Below are 20311 nucleotides of genomic sequence, written 5' to 3' on the forward strand. Positions count from 1 at the left end.
TTTATTTTGTGAATTATGATTGTCAGGCCCTACTAACTCTGAAAATGCACTTAAAATATCAATAATGATTTACATTTGCAGGGCTTCATTTTAGTGCATATTTTATGATATTGGCAAATTGATTTCTAAATATATCTGAAAGGCTAAAAATGTATGAAATTGTCAAGCTTGTTTTTATGACCTGGAAAACCATACTGATTGATCAATCATTGTTTGTTATAAATTATTCTCCAGAACAACTGCAGCAAAACCACATTACACAGTTACAGGAGCTGCTTCAGCTATTACAGATTCGATTGGATGCCTGCCTGTTGAGAGTATAAACAAGAAATTAAGCTGTAAGCAATTATTTGTTACAAAATATCTGGGCTGGTGACATATATTGCCTTCGTTTGAAATAATTGATTCATCAAACTGGTGACTCTGTGTGCAGTCTATTCACAAGTGCTGACTTACAGGTCAGCTAGACTCATGCATTAACAATTCATGAAATCTCTATTCAGTTTTCCTTTGACAGGTTGAGTGAGAGAGAAGCTTAGACATTGTTCACCAAACAGACAGACAGGACGGTCACATAGATGCTAGATGAAGCAATTTGTCTGTGACTTGGAGGGAAGGTTTACAGCTCCACCATTCAATAAGCACACACCTAGCGTTGCAAGCAGACGGCAGAGCAAGCAGACGGCATTACTAGCAGACGACATTGAGATGCTAGGAGATGTGGTAGAACTGGAAGATTTTCATTGACGGCCCTTCATCGGATGTTTTGGATTTGACTGGCAGATGGTGAAGCGATTGAGGAAATTAATCAATAGTGATACGCACGGTACATGTGTGTTCTACCTCTCTGTTAGGGAATCATTTGTATATCAGTGCAACAGCAGACGCGTCCATGTCAGTAACACAAACACTCAGTGTCTTCATGTTTCAATCATAGGGTAGTTTCCAGCGTTCTTGCCGTTCATATCAGAGTCCAGTTACAGTGTTCAGTGTAGTGTTCTTTGCCAGTCCGACACACGTTCTGCCGTTTTGGATTATACCATTGGACGTAGGCGGTGAAATTGGGCTTTGAAGGTGACAACTGCTGTTTCTTTGTGGAAGCAGATGGGAATAGTACACAAACATAACCAAAGATTGTAAAGTGCATCATTTAAGGAACCATGGCTACTGAAGGGACCTACATTTTGGGCCATAGTCAGGTAAGATATATGCTTGTTTTCAGTACTCATGTTCATATCATTGATCTATGTTTATGTCACAGTTGTTGGATGCTAATGTAACAGGGATTTATCAAGAATTCTAAAGTCTGTGCCCAATGCAAGGAATCTGAGAAAAAAATGTTAAAATAAAAGATTTTAGAAATGATTTTTTCCTAAATTCTGAGGGTTTTTAACAGTGTGCATGGCAATACTAGAAAACTAGACATAATGTTACTTCAACAAAACTGGTCCTGTTTTCAGTGATAAAGTCACTTCCTGTAAACAGTGACATTGGTTGGAAGTGTCAAAATTATTAGGGACATTTTTGATCTAACTTACAAAATTTTGCTGACGTTTATATCAGACGGAGGAGATGTTGATAAATTCCTTATTCAGTGGGATGTTCCAGAGTGTCTGTTGAGACAATGGTTCAGTTAGTAGTCTTGCTTTGTTTATCTAAGATGCATAGACACTCAGCATGTTTATTCTACAAAACTTTGTGATGTTTGTGATGAGTTCCACTTTATTGACTGATAAATGTATCATTTCATGTTATTTTACAGACATGATTTAGCGTCTTCGTGTAAAATAATTGATTGGGGATTTAACATGTTATCAACACTTGCTTTTTAAAAAAAATTCTGATTTGAATTGGAGACGACTTAGTTAATAAAATTGATTTTTCAGTTTTGTATGGGTACCCAAGCAGTATTGCTCTAAGTACTTCAGGCAATGGAACAGCTGTGAACAGTATATTATGTGACAAAATTGTAGTAGTGAACTCTACCGTACATGATTTATGCTACCTATTAAGCAATCATGTTGACTTGATGACTATTTCATCTCTTGGTCGACTGAAAGGACAGTTCTGCTGAAATTGAACCATTTGAGTTATATATTGATTAGGAGTGATGTCAAACAAGCTATGGCCAGACCTGGGGTGGTTCAGCTGCAGGCTTGGAAATCCAGGCTTAAATGTGTGGTAACTGTCTGTTGCTTGGAAATTAACTGTAGCTTGGTAAAGCCAGTGAGAATAGGCAGATGATGGCTTGACTGGGTTGTTTGGAAAGAGTAGCGAGGGACTGTCAGTGACAAAGGGGAGCCATTAGCCATTATTTCCTTATCACCTTGATGTTACAATTGGACTGCAGTGTTTCTATAGTCTGGCTTGGGTATGTTCAGACAACCTTTTCGGGATGGAGCCCTTTTAACCATACTTATCTTGCTTGACCGTCTGCTAGCCTTTTAAAATGTCCAAGGTCTGTTACCTCTGTAAGTGGGCTTTGACGATGGAAATAGTGCCTTTTGTGAAACTCACATGTTCTCGTTTTACATGTTACATTAGGGTTTACACTTCCTTAGTGAAGCACAGAATCTATTCTCATTCAGGGTTTGAACCCACTCCCCCAGTCAGACACCTAATCATCAGCAAAGTCAGTCATCTAATCCACTCAGCCTCTTAATTCAATTGTTAATTTTTAAGATTATTTAGCTATTCGCTTCTGTGCACATGGTATTTCCTCTGGTAACAGACTTCCAGACCCGGAGCCTGTTTGACGTTAGAGGCCTGACGTTTATTAGGAGATCTCATGCTTGTTCTACATGCACTGGGTCCCATACTTATTTATATACATGAAACCCTTTGGCTGTAGCTTTGATGATTACATAACATCCTTCAGTCCATACCATGTGGAGGACAAGATGTTATCATTAAAGGGACCGTTCCTTAATAAATCTATTTTTGGATTGAGGGAGAATACATTTACCAAAATCATACCCATGGCTTATTTATAAGAAACCTGTATTAAAGACCCACTGATAGACTCCAGATGATTATTAGAGGAAATCTGGTATTCTGTATGAACTTATGCTGGTTTCAAGAGATGATGCAACGTATCGGGTGGTCAGGCAGGGATGGAATTAACCCATTGCCTGACGTCCCAGTCTAGTGTTTTTTTTCTGTCGGGCAAGCTAATTTGTATATCATGCTGTTCCAGTGTCCAGTGGACTTTCCATTGCTAATTATGTTGTTTATTTAAATAATCAACAAGAAAGTCGGCTAGTACAGTGGGAATATTATCAGGGCAAGTGGTTTTACAAGTGCCACTGTACATGGGTACATTAGCAATTCAAGAATTGTTTCCATCCCTGTCATGGTTGGTGACAGCAGTAATTGTATGTTGTTGCACTGATGCTGATGTTGGATTGATGATCATAATATCAATCACTGGATTGTCTGGACTCAATTCTAAATTAACCACTGGTAGACTGATATGTAATACTGTGACTTTCTGAATGAATCAAGTTTTTCACATGCGTAAATCAATTTTGCTGGGATTGCCAATTTGCTCAAGCCTAGCCAGTTCTCCATTAGCTTCAGTGGGATTCCTTACTGACATGTCATTGCACTGCATTAGCATGGAGACCTGCTGTTGTTATTCCCACTGGATCTGCTAAGACTAGAATTCAATACTGGTCTCTGTATCAAAGGCTATACATGCGCATCATGTATTCACACTTGCACATGTTCTCACATGCACATACTTATACACATTCACACACATGCATGCACACATACACACACACGCTAAATGTGCATACACAGACGTAACACTAGAAACACAGACACACACACTCTCACACACTTTCTCTCACACTCACACACTTTCATTTTCTTTATCTTTCTCTCTTTTTCTCACACACGCTGTCTCAGAAACACTCTTCCACTCACACACACACACACAGACACACTTCTGCAGGAAGACAGACACGTACTCTCTCTCTCTCTCTCTCTCACACACACACACATTCACATACACACTTCTGCAGGAAGACAGACACATACTCACACACAGTTACACTTCTACAGGAAGACACACACACACACACACACACACACACACACACACACCTCTGATTGTATGAACATTTTTCTGTCATGATCCCATCACTACAACCCATAAAATGTGTCCCCAATTTGATGAAGGCTGAAGAAAATTGGATGCAGCTCCTCCTTAGAAACTCATGTCAGTCTGTATATTTATCCCAACAATCTTTATGTCCTTGACATTCCACAAGGGATGTATGATTGAAACCAAAATGTACTTATTAAACTATTCGCTACATATCAAATACAGTATATCATTTTCAACCTTGTTTTTAATAACATGGCCGGCCGTGCAAGGGTTTTGGCTTTGATATTTGACTAAAGCTGTATTGATGCTTTCAGCAATACGATATTTGACAGGATGCATAAAACTTTGACAGTTTCTTCACATTTAATTATAAGTGGCATTTCAACAGATATAAACACAGACGACCCGAAATGTGTTCAAATGATTTGTCTGTACAATTCCAAATTTTAAAATATGATTTTAGGAATCTCCAAATTGAAGTGTGTTAAAGATTTTAATTTCAGGAATACTTTTTAAATGTTCCTATTAAAAAATATGTACAATGATAAGTACATCCATTCTATCTACTTCAGCTGTCAGTGTAAATGAATTTGTAAAATCTGTGGTAAACTTCAGTAATAGATTCATCAGTGTATTTTGGTAATGAAACTGAGCATAGAAACGTTTACTCATTTGCAGGCTCTGTTGTGTTTGAGTAGTTTGATCTCCATAATTAATACAGGTATTAATACCACATTGTAACTCAGCCAGAAGAGGTATTGAAATAAGTAAGACTTGATGTCTGTACTGTCTAGGCTCTGAAATATGATGAGCTTTCAGCGTGGAGGGAACTCTACTGCTTCAGAACTATGATTGGATAGCAATGTCGCACCATACTGAAATCACCAATGGATATTGAAATTGATATCGGTACTGTTATGGCTTTGAAATATGATGACCTTCATTGTGTAGGGTGACAGTGGGTAAAAGGATTCCGTATCGTATGATCATGTGTTAAAGAAGAGTAAATTCGAGAATGGATGAATATATATAAATATTCCTTGTCAGTTTCCATACTCTTGACTTTATCTTCCATACCCTTGACTTTATCTTCCATACTCTTGACTTTATCTTCCATACTCTTGACTTTATCTTCATTCAATTATGTCTATTCCCTGTTCCATTTCTTAAGCTGCATTTTTGAATTTCTTTAAAACTGCCTTGGAGTGAGTGACTTTAGTTTTACACCACTTTTAGCAATACTCTAGCAATATCACAGCTGGTAACACCAGAAATCTGCTTCACACATCGTACCTGTGTGGGGAATCAAAATTGGTGTGAAGATTAAATGCTTTAACCACTAGGATACCCCACTGCTCCATGAGTGAGTGAAGTGAAAACTGCTTTTAGCAATGTTCTAGCATTATCACGCCTTGAGACATCCTGAAATGGGTTTCACTCATTGAACCCTGATCTGCCACACACCTCCTGAACCATGTTGTTTTCCCTTCAAACCAACTGTGACTGCCTGTAATGCGTCGAAGTTAACAAATTTAATCAAGTTTAGACATCCTCTTGTCCTCTCCTCTCCTTTTCAGCGTAAATGGATTTGATTCCATTAAGAGTATGCTTTCATGTTGGAATCAAACTCAGGGTTTGATGTGATGAGCAAACACTTAAACATCTCACCTACATCCCCAGCCCTGAGGTGTTTGGAAGATGGTTGTTTGGGTAGTCTGAACATGGAGTCAGAATGTGACTGTTTGATGGGAGAAGTTGTCATACAGATGGCATTGAGTGTTACTCAGCAACTGACTCATTTTCTGCAACATCATAAATATTCTGTAAATTTTATAACATTCCTATTAGCTAGTGCTGAACATTCCTCGGTTAATATTCATGAAATGGTAAGCCTGGTACTTGGATCTGTCTTGTCAGGTGAGCTGAACATACTTTGGTGACTTCATCAGACGTCTTACGATGACAATCAAAAATTCATCATAACCAGTTAATAATCGATTCAAGAGGTCTGATTATTGATTTGAATAATCAGGACGACAACCAATATTTGACAGCTGATTACCCAGCCTCCCTCCAAAGTCTCAAATGAAAACACAGTGGCTTCCGTTATTCTTTAATATTGATCCCTTCTGAATGATTAAATTGCCCTTGGTTTTGTAAAATGTCCCAGAGTGGGATGTTTCTTCATCAGAGAATAATCTAGGGGTTCCAAGTTATCTAACAATGTGTGGATCTGTAGTTTGGAAGTCTTTGCATATTGATCTAGCAGTAAGGATTATGTCATACAGGAATTCCCCTATAGCAACTTGGAGTATTCATATCGATTTCCCTGTTTGCTGTCATAATGGCATGCAGTTGAGTCCTGTTGGAAACTGGGGGAATTATGTTGAAAGCTAAAATGGTTCACTGATCATGATTATTTTAGACTTTCTTTCTGGAGGGAAACTTGTTGACTGTGAAGTATTTGTCAAGTGAGGTCTTGTGATGAATGATGGATGGAAAAAGAATGTTCTTAAGAAAATAGTATGAAGATTGTTATGCAGTAATTGTTGGAAGTTTCTGAAAAGAGATGTTTATAATCAACCTTTATTATCGTGATTGTTTGTAGCTTTTAGAGAAGGATTTTTAAAACAATGGGTATTCTGGAGACAAATAGATCCCCACTGTCTCTGACAAGACATGTAGAAGTGAGTATGGTTTTATGCCAGTTTTATAATATTTTAACCATCATGGCAGGGGACACCAGAAATGGGCTTCACACATTGTACCCATGTTTGGAATTAAACATGGATCTTCGATGTGCAAGTGCTTTAACTTCTCTCCCTTTTGTGAACATTTATCATTGCAGATTTTCAGTAATCTATTCGTTTAATGTTCGCAGCCATTTTGCATTTACAGTTGCTGATGAGGAGTGAGTGAATTTAGTTTTATGTGCACTCACCAATATTCCAGCTGTATGGCGATGGTTGGTGATTAATCAAGTCTGGACCAGACAATCCAGTGATCAACAGCATGAGCATCGATCTATGCAGTTGGGATAAAATATACCGTTCCAAGATGCTTTTGGAGAGAAAAGTATTTAATCTGATGGTTTTAAATGAAATACATGGGGAAATTTAGCCCGTAGAAGAATGCAGTATTCACTGTATTACAGTTTCATTATGTATTTGAGTTATGTTCATTTATCAGTTTGAAAATTCAGGACAAAAGAAAGGTATTTTTTAGATATGTAAGGATAAGCATGCGTAGTTCATAGTCAGATATGTGGCAATGATGATGAAGGTATTATGCTTCTAATTATGGACAGGAGACTTGAGTAGTGCATCGTCTGAGACAGTTTGTTACGACAGGATACATCACTTGGGATGCCAGAAACATGGCTTTCATCACTGTTTTAATCTGATACCCCATCACTTCCCTCCCACAATAACCAGATTCATGATGAAACTAGAAAGTGTTTTCATTAGACCTGGCTCTCTCACTCACTAATTACCAATTAGAATGACAAGAAGCAAAGCCACTGCTTCTACCATATTAACTAAATGTGTGTGCTTTGTAAATCAATAAAGTAGGCCTTTGGCCATGTTTGTTGTTAGTGGTGTTTAGGTGGTCAAACGAGCAGTTTTGGTTTAAATGTCATTGTATCCTTATTCTGTAGATCGATACTTATGAATTCAATTGTTTGTCCAGACTCAATTATTCACAGATGCTGTCGTATATATGTGAGTGTGATGTGAAACAACAAACAAAGAGACAAATGTACTAATCATAATTTGATATATATTGTTGTATTCAAGTCACTAGATGACACAGAATGTAAATAATTTATTCAGACACAGAATGTAAATAATTTATTTAATTTTTTCATGTTAAATGGTTACCAGACCCATTTATTCTTACATTTGTTTTTACCATTTATTCTTGCATTTCTAACATTTGTTTGATAAAACATTTGATAATAACCAGATTCAGCAAATTATTTTGTGACATATGCTATCTCCAGTACTTAACTATATGAATATTAAACATCGATACGGAACTGAAACATGAAATGAATATGTTGTGTAGACATAGTTTATGGAAATGATTGGAAATTGTGAAATGTTATATTGCTTGATCAAATATCAGAGAAAGAGAGAAAGAAAGAGTTTGCCTAATGGTTAAAGCATTAGTTCATCACAACGAAACACCCTCTGATTCCCCGCATGGATACAATGTGTGAAGCCCATTTCTGGCACCTCCACCATAACATTACTTGTACATTGCTGAAAGTGGCTTTTCTAGCCTGTGAGTGCTCAGATTACTTCCTGAAAACAGAATATTTCTTGTGCAACAATTGAAGCAAGTCTATGCATTCATTCTTGAAGTCAAGTCAACACAGGACGTCAAATGCACACTGTGCTTTTCGCTGCAAATGGAACTTGTGGAAACCCACAGTTTACAGCGTCACAGTGGGGGAACACCATCAATCCATTCATCCACTAACCCATCCATTCACTCATCCATTCACCCATCAACAGGTTCCCTCACTCACTTGCTTGCCAATGTGTACCAAAAGCACGATGGGATGTCCAAAGCATCTGTGACGCCGCCGTTTATTCGTACCGTGTCCAGTCAGTTCATATGTGAGATGAGGTCCAACAAAATCCTGATTAGAAACTGCCCAATTTCATGTAGATTGCAGAGATTTCAATGTCATTATGCAGTTAGGGGTTTCATGAAACAGCACTTAGATAGCTGTTACTGCAGAAGAGACATGTCTCAAATGGTTTTGAGACGTTCACAAGGTCAACGGAGATCACAGAGCACGAGTTACGAGTGAGAATTTGGCAGGAATGGATGATTACTTCACAACCTCAAACCCACATCTTTTATTTGTGCAATCTAGACATGACACCATGGTGAAAGCGCCTTCTGAGGAAATGGCTCAATCACCCTTTTTCGCTTGGTTTCCATGGAAACTTTACATGCATGTGTTTTTCATCAGATCTGTGATGAGGTGTGCATGTAAAATCCCTGAAAACTGAAAACAGCCAAACAGGTCTTCCTAACAAACATTTAACTGAATGTTTGTTCAAGTGTTACTGCACGTAATAAATAGCAGAGTTGACAGTTAACGATTGTATGTTAGAGAGTTCATACGTCTTGAACATGTGCTTGTGTGTGTTTGTTCAGAGCATTAGCCCTTTTTGGGGATTTTTTTATGATAGGGACAAGACAAAAGCAGTGATAACATTTGCGAAATCACCTTTCTTTGTTTATTTTGTGTGTGTGTGTGTGTGTGTGTGTGTGTGTGTACATACGTATCTACATATCGATGGATGGATGGATGGATGTATGTATGTATGTTGTTTAACATCACACTCAACAATATTCCAGCTATATGGTGGGAGTCTGTAAATAATTGACCAGACAAACCAGTAATCAAAAGCAGGAGTGACATTCCATATAATTTGGATACAATGACCTGTGTCAATCAAGTCAGCGAGTCTGACCACCCGATCCTGTTGGTCACCTGTTGCAGTAGATATGGGTTGCTGAAGACAAACTGTTACTCAGATTTTCACTGGTTTGAAACAGTGTGTGGGTGTGACCAGATTTACAGCTGAACTGGATGTATTTTCAGAAAATAATTTACCCATTTATCTGAACTTCTGAATATATGTTAGTCTGGTAGATTAAAGAGGCCTCAGTTACCAGTTGCCCATTATAAGGATCGGACCTGAATATTTTTTAAACATCATCATGGACAAATAAAATAATGATAAAGGACCTGATTGATGTGCGAAGTGTTATTTAAATACCGTTCAATGAATTTTTTCATTGTAATTTTCATTGTAATTTTTTTATATAACTTTTTGCGGTATGCCTACAAACATTTTTTTACAAACAGCAACTGTTTAAATATAAAAGCTAAGAAAATAATCTAAAAACCATTGAAATATTATCTTAAAGCATTCTTTTTCATCCTTTGATAATGTGTTGACAGGTATCTATGAAGTGCAAGTGTCTCACACTCACATACACAGAGGAAGACTTGTTCTTAAAATCTGAACCGATATGTACCAAGTTTCTCTGACAGACATGTGAAGGCTGTGCAGAAGTATACTCAAAGTAACATCTTTGCTCACAAGATATTATTTTCGACACCCATTCTTCATGAACCAACAATCTTTTACATATTCTTTTCACCAAACTTTCAGTTATACTGTCTTAATTGTTTCACTCTCAACTTTCAATGGACGGTCATTTTTTCAATTGTAATGATGGAAAAGGTTAACGTTTGTCATTCGTTGCCTCAAGTGAATAAACACACGAAATAACCTTGTAAATAAAGATGTAAAATTTGAGATTACACAGTACTAGTCTTGACAGTCCACCATTTCAGTTTTATTTATTTTAGTGCAAGGCATTGCTTTATATGCAGGGATTAATATTACTGTGTGTTTTTCTCAGGTAAACTCTGCGGTACATAGCAATCACCTCTGCACACTTGTCAGTGATTCAGGTAAAACACCAGGGGTTAAAAAATCCCATCGCTCAATGTCCGGGACAAGTCATTTTTCATTTCGGGTATCGGATAATAGTATCGTACTTGTCCTTGTACTTAGATAATTCCCCCTCGTGGTTTCAAAATACAAATGATCATGGATTTCATTTCATATGTGTTCACAATAAAGCTATTAAAGCTCGCAATAATAAAAAAGTAAATCTAGTGGAGGGTGAAATTATCACTCTTCGATAAATAGTCCAGTAAACATTAACATCAAGCATGGTGTCATAAAATCAGTGCAAGTGGAAAATTAGTCAGGACAAGTTTCTTTCTTGAAGTCACTTACCCTGTGGCAAGTGGTTTTTCAACATATTTTGTAAACCCTGCTTCAAGAAGTAACCCATGCTTGTCGTAAGAAGTGACTAATGGGATCTGGTGGTCAGACTTGCTGACTTGGTTGACACATGTGAATGTGTCCCTACTATGTAGATTGATGCTCATGCTGTTGATCACTTGCTTGTCTGGTCCAGTCTTGATTATTTAAAATCTGAAAACATGGGTAATGATAAAATGGGAGTGAATTTGGAGGCACTGACTGGAAAATTAGGCTCTGAAAGTAATATTTCCATGTAAATCAGAAGTTTTAAATACACGAACAAAGCACACATTCTCTTTAGTTATCACTGTGTGTTATTTAAGTAGAATTAGTCGAATGAATTACAAACGTAGATCTGTATATACAATGTAAGTTTTAATTACCAGAGAACCACCACAGGATTAACTTGAATGAATCACTGACTGATCATGATGAGAGGATAATTATTGTCGGAAGGTTATTGGTCTGTACTTAAGGCTTTGATGCATAATTCTTGCCTAATTGAGGACCTCAGTTTAAAGCGTGGCTTATCAGTAGTCAGACACATCTTCGGCATAGTGTTATCAAGTAAAGTTACACTGTCAGGGCACGTCAGAAGTCATAAGTTTAACTTAATACAACCGACTAAGTTGATATTCTTTTTCCCTAGTTCGAATCCAGCATGGGGCTATGAAATTGTTCTGTGACACAGCTGTTAATGCTTTCACCTGGTCAATAAAAGGTTCAATGATGTTATGTAACTGAGTCAGCAAATTGTAGTTGTTATTTCATAAGTACATGAATATTTCATTTTGAAAATCAATTCGGAATTGAATTATTCACTGAATGTTACGTAATTGTATTATACTACGTATGCTTGCTTCATGAAACGTGATTATTAATTTTGAAATGTGATACTGTCTGATTATATATCAAAAGTTTTTACTAAGGAGAGAGTCAGAGGGAGAGAGATGGAGAGAGAAACATTCACAGAGAGAAATTGTCATGTGTCGCTATGGTGTGGATTTGTTAGATATTAGATTTTATGTTTCTGAAAAAATACTCACGATTTTGTTTTAGGATGGTACTTGGACAATGCATCTTTTATTATAAGTTTACAATTTAGCTTTTTGAGTATACTTTCTTTGAAAAATGCTTTTTATTGACTAGAACAAAATAAAATCTATACACACAGCTTATTAATCATGTTTTTTCTATTTTGTAAAATATTTTATGTCAGAAAATAACCAGGTGTGTATTAATTAATACATGTAGCCAGGTGTGTATTAACTTTGGTCTGATGTTGTTTGCCTTAAACAATATGCCTTCAGTCAATACCGTATGTGGAATTAACATTAATGTGTGCTTTTTGAAGTTATGTGTTTCTATTTTTGATAAACCTAACAAAGGAAGAACCGCAGGCATATTTTTCTTATATCTGACGAGACATGCATATTATGTTTGCAATAATAAATGCTCACGGCGCCAAGTGGTGATGCATATTGGTAAACCGATACAAAATATGTTTGTTTGCATTTTTGCCTGTGGCATATTTCTAAATGTTGAATATTAGAGTCTCATGAGCCACAGAAATGATGCATATTTGATATGAATTCCATACAACAAATGTATAGAATTTGCATGCAGAGTCATGTGATACAAACTGTTTCAGCAGCCAATGTAAATGAATCTGGTGTTTCTTGGAAAAGAATAGAATAAAATAGAATTACTAAACCACCCACCTTAGCATCTGCTCTCTCTCTCACTCGCTCACTCACTCACTCACTCACTCACTCACTCTCACTCACTCACTTGCTCACTCACTCTCACTCACTCACTTGCTCACTCACTCACTTGCTCACTCACAGCCACTTATACAATACCAGGGGGTCAGGCTCATGTCTTCATATCCCAACTGTGTAGAATGAAGCTCATGCTGTTGATCACTGGTTTTTCACTTGATTATTTAAGGACGGCTGTTATGTATACGGGACAGAAATAGTTAGGTATATAAGTAAATTTTGAAATCATTAATAGTGGTATATTTATTTATTTATTCACATAAAATCATAAAAATACCAATATACCTAGCTTATTTTGCCCAGTATAGATGGATTATTGCAGTGTGTGGCATGAAACCAAACTCACTCACTCACTTATTCTTCTACTTTTGAAAAATCTCCCACATGCCCACCATAAGCCTTTTTGAGTGCTTTTTTCTCTCTTTTTTTTCCCCAACCTTTCAGCTACGTCGGAAATGTCAATTGACACAAAGTAACAACCCACAGAGCAAGTAACAGACAACACTACATAATGAACTTTCACATTGTCCACTAACTTTATAACTTCAAAGGAATAAATCTCAGAGTTGGAAACTTCTTGCAATTAAAAGCTAATAAAGTATTCTTTGAACTTGGGGACCTTTACTTTTTGAATCAATATTAACCTGTCTTGGAAAAAATATGTCCTGTCTTCGAAGTGTTTGCATGGCATGGCAGGGAACTGAGGGAATTACATTGACTTGCGTATGGGCCAATATTCAGGCCCAATGTCAGGAAAGCTTTTCAATTTATGTTTACAAAATCCATTTACTGAAAAAGTTTGAAAGATAAAAACAGTGTTTTAAAAATATCATGTTGTTTTTTTCCCAATCATGGATTTACCTTGAGTCCTGCGTTTGAGGGTCCCTGGGACACATGCTTATAATTTTCAGGGGTCCTGGACAACAAAATGGGAGTTCCAGACACTTAAATATCATTAATACTGTTTTTGTATTGTGTATCATGATCCACAAATGAATTGTTCCTGTAATGAAATTGCAAATGTTACCATAATCCAGTTAGTATCAATTTCAGTGATAACTTATTTTTTGCTTGACTGGAATTTTTACAAAAGTATTTGGTCTTTTTCTGCATCACTCTGGATGCGCTGATAAATTTTGTTGGAACCAGTCAATTTTTATGCATGTAGGATGCAGAAATATGCATCCTGAAAATCCCTGCCCAATTTGCCTGTCAGATTCACTTAATTGGAATCTCAGAAAAATCCTTGCGACACCTGACCCTTCCAAAGCTCATAAAATTCTTTTCACCAGAGACATTTAACATGATCAAAATATTGCTATGTTTTCCCGATAACATTTTGGTATCGTTATCTGTTTGTGTAGATTTTCTTGTCAATCGTGATCACATTACAGCAGACAGCGGAAGCCGCCTCATTTAGTGATACCTCAGCTATACATAAACACACTTGAATAATGCATTGAACTCTTGGTGGGGTGATAATTATGGATGTAACAAGTCCGGACCAGTCTAATGGCCTGGGTCTCATTGATTACTACAGCAGGCTGATGCTGTTCATTGGCAGAAGTGTTGCATCTGTCAACACCCACACTGGCGAGAGTGGTTCATGGCAGGTTTAGGGGGCATGGTTGATAACTGGCCGATAATGATGAACCCATGTTGGACTTTGACTCTCTGCTGTGTTTGTCCTTGAGATGAATTTAGATTTGTGATCATGTTTGGTGACTTTTGTTTTTGAAGGTGACTGTCTAGATCTGTGGTCAGGTTTGACAACTTACTTGTCCATGAAGGTGACTGCGTAGATCTGTGGTCAATTTTGGTTACTTGCCTGTCTTTGAAAGTGACTGTGTAAATCTATGGTCAGGTTTGTTGACTATTGTCCTTGAAAGTGTGTCTGTATATTTGTGATCAGGTTTGGTGTTTTGCCTGTCCTTGTCGGTGACTCTGTAGATCTGGGGTCATGTTTGGTGACTTGCTACTCCTTGTAGGCGACTGTGCAGATATGTTGTCAGGTTTGGTGACTTGCTACTGCTTGTAGGCGACTGTATAGTTATGTTGTCAGGTTTGGTGACTTGCATGTCTTTGAAGGTGACTGTGTAGATCTGTGATCATGTCTGGTGTCTTGCCTGTCCTTGAAGGTGACTGTTCAGATCTAACAGTCAAGCTACGTGAATAATTTGTCCTTGGCTGTGTCTATGCAGATCAGTGGTCAAGTTTGGTGACTTGGGTGATGATATGTCAACCTATCAGAATGTTCTCAGCTGCCATTGCTGTTTACAGACAGTTATCATCTAGATTACAGAGTGCAAGATTTACAGAAACTCCATACAGAGAAGCCATAAATAACTCAACTCTAATATTTTCCTTAGATTTTATTTGCATAGTCTTTGTGGAATGAAGTTAGATATTTTGTATTATTAGATTAATTAATTCACAGTCATACATGAATAACACATCTGTCAAATAAAAATAAACAGATGCGATGTCAGCTAGTGCATGCATATTGGCAATGCAGATAACTGAGCATGGAATGTACGAACTTCAGTGGTCAGTGCACAATTAAAACAACCAATTAAGCACTGTATGCATAAATTTCAATAGTCACTGCACAATTTAAACATCCAATTGTTTCTACTTTTGACAGATGCTTTATGATCTGATGGAACTGATCAGTCAAATGACAATTATATGGGTCAGTTGGTCCAACATCCAGCTGACAAATACAGTTGAGCAGCTCAACTGTTCCATAACTTTATTAATTACTGAAGTGCGATGGGGTTACCTTATCATTAACTAATCGTGAAAGTGTCCGCTCATCCCGCTGAAGACCCAGGTTCAGTTACCTATGTGGATACAATGTATGAAGCCCATTTCTTCTGTCCCCCTGTGTGATATTGCTCGAATATTGCTAAGAGTGATGTAAAACTAAACTCACTCATTGAAGTGGTATCAACATATATTTCAGCCAAAGTTGGGAGTTCTGCTCACTCTTTTTTGTCTTGGTTGTGGAATGCCATATTTTGATTCACTAATAGTCATATTTGTTGCAACAAGACCAAGTTTGCTAATATACTAATTAAAAAAAGTAGGGGATATTGGATTTACGAGATCAATAAAATGCAAATGACGAAGCCAAGGAGGAAACAGATGATGAAGAAAAATGAAGGGAAAATGTGACAATTTATTCCATTCCTTTGGAAATGTTTTATCGGTATGGATATACTGTAAATCATGAAATGAATGCGTCTTGCATTTAATGCTTGCAAGAGGGTCTAGTCTAAAATATATAACAAAATAAATGGGAGTTCTGCAATCCTTGTTGATAAAATGTGACACCCTGAATCTTTGATGTTAGTTTCTTTTCACACTTATTATTTACAGCTTGTTACCAAGTGAGTAAGATTAGTTTCATACCACATGCAGCAATATATGATGACAATCTGTAAATGATCAGAACTGGATAAGACAAACCAGGCTTCAACTGCAGGAGCATCGATCTATGCAGTTGGGATACGATGACATGTGTCAAAATAGTCAGTGAGCCAATCCATTTAATCTCCAGTTTGCTGATTCCAGATCTTCATGGATCAAAATAATCTGTTGGACAGACCCTGAAGCAAATATATCCATTTAGAAAGCCCTTGCAAGTGTGGCAAGTCTAAGAATCCTTCAATTTGAAGCTTTCAGTAAAATACCTCCCTGCCCAACCGCTGGGGATGGGTTATTTTCAACATGGACTGCCAGATTCTCAAATTTACCTGCCTGATGGTCGGATTGACACATAGATACATATGTGAAGTTATTTTGTGGGCAAATAAGTTTTGGTCAAGACTGGCAAGTTTACATCTAACCAGCCCTGTGGTCAGGCTGAAATTTCTTACCCTGCACCAGGCCAGTGTAGCTTGATCACTGATGGATGTACCTTATGCAGTGGTTGCATATTTACATGAAGGAAAGCCATACTACATTCCCCATGCTTGCAAATATTCCTTTTCATCATGCAAATCCAAAATAATAAACCTACACTAAATTGCTATGTGGTTTGTGCAATCGGAACTACTTTATACCCATGGGGGCTTGTGTTTCCAGAAGATAAATGACAGACGATGACCTTGAAAACATTGCCAAGGTCATGTCCTGGAAATGTCCGACTAACTGAAGGGGAATATCAATGAAAACAAGCAACAATTCTGTTCTGATAAGAATCAACATCATGATATTTTAGTTGATTTGAATGTGTAATGTAATCATTGTACAATCTGCCAGCTGTGTTAAAGGGGCACTAATGCGGAGCAATTTCCGTGGACTGGTGTAAACTTTTGTTAGTGTTTTTCTCCCGTGAGTACCCGGATGATATCCCAGAATTCGTGACTGGTTCGTGACCTCTGCTGCGCAGTCCGTAGGCGCAACTGATAGTTTAATTATAGACAGATCAACTGAGGTGAAGTCATTTTTTACTTCATTACAAATGTATTATGAAAACAAATGAAACACTTTGAAGGTTAATCATATGCCAGTGGTAGAAATGGTAAAAACCTATTAGGACGGAAAATAACGAAGCCAATGTACGTCTCTATATTTTGCCTAACCCTAATTAGTTTATTGTCATATTTGAATGATTCTGAAAATTAACAAAAGAACACACGATCTGCTTATACTCATAGTAAATTTCTAACATAACAGCAACATTTATACATTGTATAGATTGCCAATGTGGATCCTATTTCACACACATACGGGATCTAGTGTCTGTTTTTTGTCATACAGATTCTGCTGAATGCTACAATAAATAAATTAAAACAAAATGCAAATAATGAATGTAAAACAAACTAATTTTATAGCAACAATGTCAGGCTACTACCTTGTTCAGGAGTGTATCCATCAATATCCACGTAAAAGAAATCGTATTCCATTCATCTGCAGCTGGTAAATAATCCTGCTCTGTGTCGCGTGTCTTACAACTGTCTCATTTGCGAAAAAGTAACACATCGTTTCACGTCTTTCGTTGGTGAAAACCAGATAAACCTCTCATTGGTCTCCCAGATAGCACACCTGGCAACTAATTGTATGATGTCCACTATTCTAAGTAATTTAGTTAACCAATAATGAGTAATCAATCAATCAACGCAAGGGTGGTTAATTCTTTGAAGGGAGGATGTTGTTTTTGCACTCACACTTTACGACAGGGTGTTGTCATCTACACACTCTGCCTTTTGACAAATCCGCTAGAAGATAAAAGTAATTAATCAATCAGTGTGTTATCGGTTAATCCTTTGATCGATGTTTGCTTTTGTAACTCAGCTGATAAAACCTCTTGCATCACTTACATGCTCATATTACATAACATACAATACATTTGCCATTACAGACCTTAATTTATAATGTTGAGTATTTACTCCAGACAGGAGAAATGCCAAATGGGAACCTTTGTTGAGTAACCGAAGTGGTGTTACTACTAATTATACCTGTTAAAAATTCATTAATTGACCATCCAGGGAATGATGACAAGTAACACGTGTATTTACACCATCATGCGCGAGTTACAGCAAGGAAGATGTAATCTCTGTGTCGCATGCAGCCTGAAAACACTTATGGGCCGAAACTGTTTTGAGGATACATACCAACGGAATTTCGTTACATAAGGAATACACACAGGCATTTGCTGTGTACTTGGGTAAATAGGTGAAATAAGGGTTTTTTTACGTAAGAAAATTTTCAGATTTCTCTACCAAACGCAAAGTCATCGTTTTTTGTTTACGAATTCAAATAAATCAACTGTGTGTTTTTATTATCATAAATAAGAAACCATTGTAGCTACCATAGCTACCAAAATTTACGTATGATATTTGCTATCACAGCTCAACCAACACTCAAAACTACCTAAATATAAAGCTTTGCAATCCTCCGTACTGAAACAAATGACTTGCTACGTGCCTGTAGACATCATATTTTGATGTAACATGATTAAATATCGAGGTTAAAAACACTGATATAGGATCAAATTGGATCAGTAACTATACCATCCAAGCATCCTAAAAGTACTACACTGCTGGGATATTTGGTTACGATCGGACAAGGAATACCATGGATATTTTTAAACAAATGGCATATGATGGGCATCCGGCCTCCTGACTGTTTAGGTGAAAAAATATGGACAGGAGCCCAGTTCCTCTGTCCGTCACGGTCGAAGGAGCGGGCGCTGACCAAATTGCGGTTTGGTTTCGTAATTAGACCGTTGGCGAGAAACATTATTCGCTCCGCATCAGTGCCCCTTTAAGCTGCACAAGCTCTGTTTCATCATAAATAAACTTTGTTGAAATAAACAAGCATGTGACAGTTAACGTTGAATGTTACTAACAGCAATTATGTTGAGATATTGTTCTCGGATTTCTAATATATATTCAACTATAATACTACTGCTAGAAAAATCACAAACATGTGACATGTTTTTCCGCGCTGATCAAGTTGAAATAAATGCATTTCATTTGATAAACAATATTTTTGTGTTAAGCTGGAATGATTTTTTTTTTTCAGTTAATCAAAATTGTCTCCAAGATCTATTTTGTTCAAGTGGTTTAGTTTGTTTTGATGTGTGTAATGACATAATTATTAACTTCACTGTTTTCACAGGGGAGTACTTCTCCCAAAGCTGCAGTTGTGCCATCAAGTGAATGAAATATTTATATGCATAAGAATATCCCTGTTCAGCATTGTAAACTGTTGTCTACATGCCCAGTTACGCTACAGTACTTGGGGTAGCCTTATGATTAAAGCGTTTGCTCAACCCAGGTTCGAATCCCCACATGGGTTTAGTGTGTGAAGCCCTCCTGTCGTGATATTGCCAGAAGATTGCTAAAAGAGCAAAAACCAAATAAACTCATTGACTTGCTTCAGTACATTAGGCAAGGCCAATTTGTGTCCTCAGAAAACTTAAAGGCAGGAGGAGGAGAGAGAAAAATCACCAGTCAAAGTAATATTCTTTTTAAATGCTAAAAGTACTTTACTTTTGGCAGGTTATGATGTGTACATTGTGAAAAAAAGACAATCTAAAAACATTTTCTTGAACATTTACAGTTTTGGCCAATACAAATATTAAAGTTTCATTTTTTTTAACGGATAAAATTATTTTTTCTCTTTTCTTATTCATAAAAAAAAAATAAAGAAAGAAAGAAAAAAAAGAAATAAAATTGGTCAGGCCAAAGAGTGTATTATATTGTCCACAGTTAAACACATAAAAGAAGTACATGGTTACAGAAACTTGAGGTGTGATCAATTGTTCATTGATGGTCTTTGCAGTATCTTAGCCCCCTATAGACAGGGGAATATGGTCAATATCACCTCATTAGGCAGCCAGTGTCCTGAGCAAGGCTGTCATTTAGCGCTGGTAATACCATGATGAATTGGGATGTTCATTAGAGAAACCTTGAGATGCTGGTGAAGATGAGGCTGAGCTGGTCAAGTCATGGGAATACTGTTTTTCTACTAGGATGTATACCAGGGTTCATAACTAGGTGCCATCTATTTTTGTCTTGGAATACAATATGTTT

General features: G+C 37.0%; 1 protein-coding gene across 1 annotated transcript in view; it reads left to right on the top strand.

The window, feature by feature from the left end:
• The first annotated feature begins 560 nt into the window (after positions 1–560).
• LOC137255264 (putative sodium-coupled neutral amino acid transporter 11) overlaps positions 561–20311 on the top strand; it is a 115961-nt gene continuing 96210 nt past the window's right edge. Inside the window, exon 1 of the mRNA XM_067792712.1 lies at positions 561–1199. Coding sequence (XP_067648813.1) covers positions 1161–1199 — 39 coding nt within the window. The 5' untranslated portion in view covers positions 561–1160. The remainder of the gene's footprint in view (positions 1200–20311) is intronic.

The sequence above is a fragment of the Haliotis asinina genome, chromosome 11, assembly GCF_037392515.1.
Source record: "Haliotis asinina isolate JCU_RB_2024 chromosome 11, JCU_Hal_asi_v2, whole genome shotgun sequence".
NCBI lineage: Eukaryota > Metazoa > Mollusca > Gastropoda > Lepetellida > Haliotidae > Haliotis > Haliotis asinina.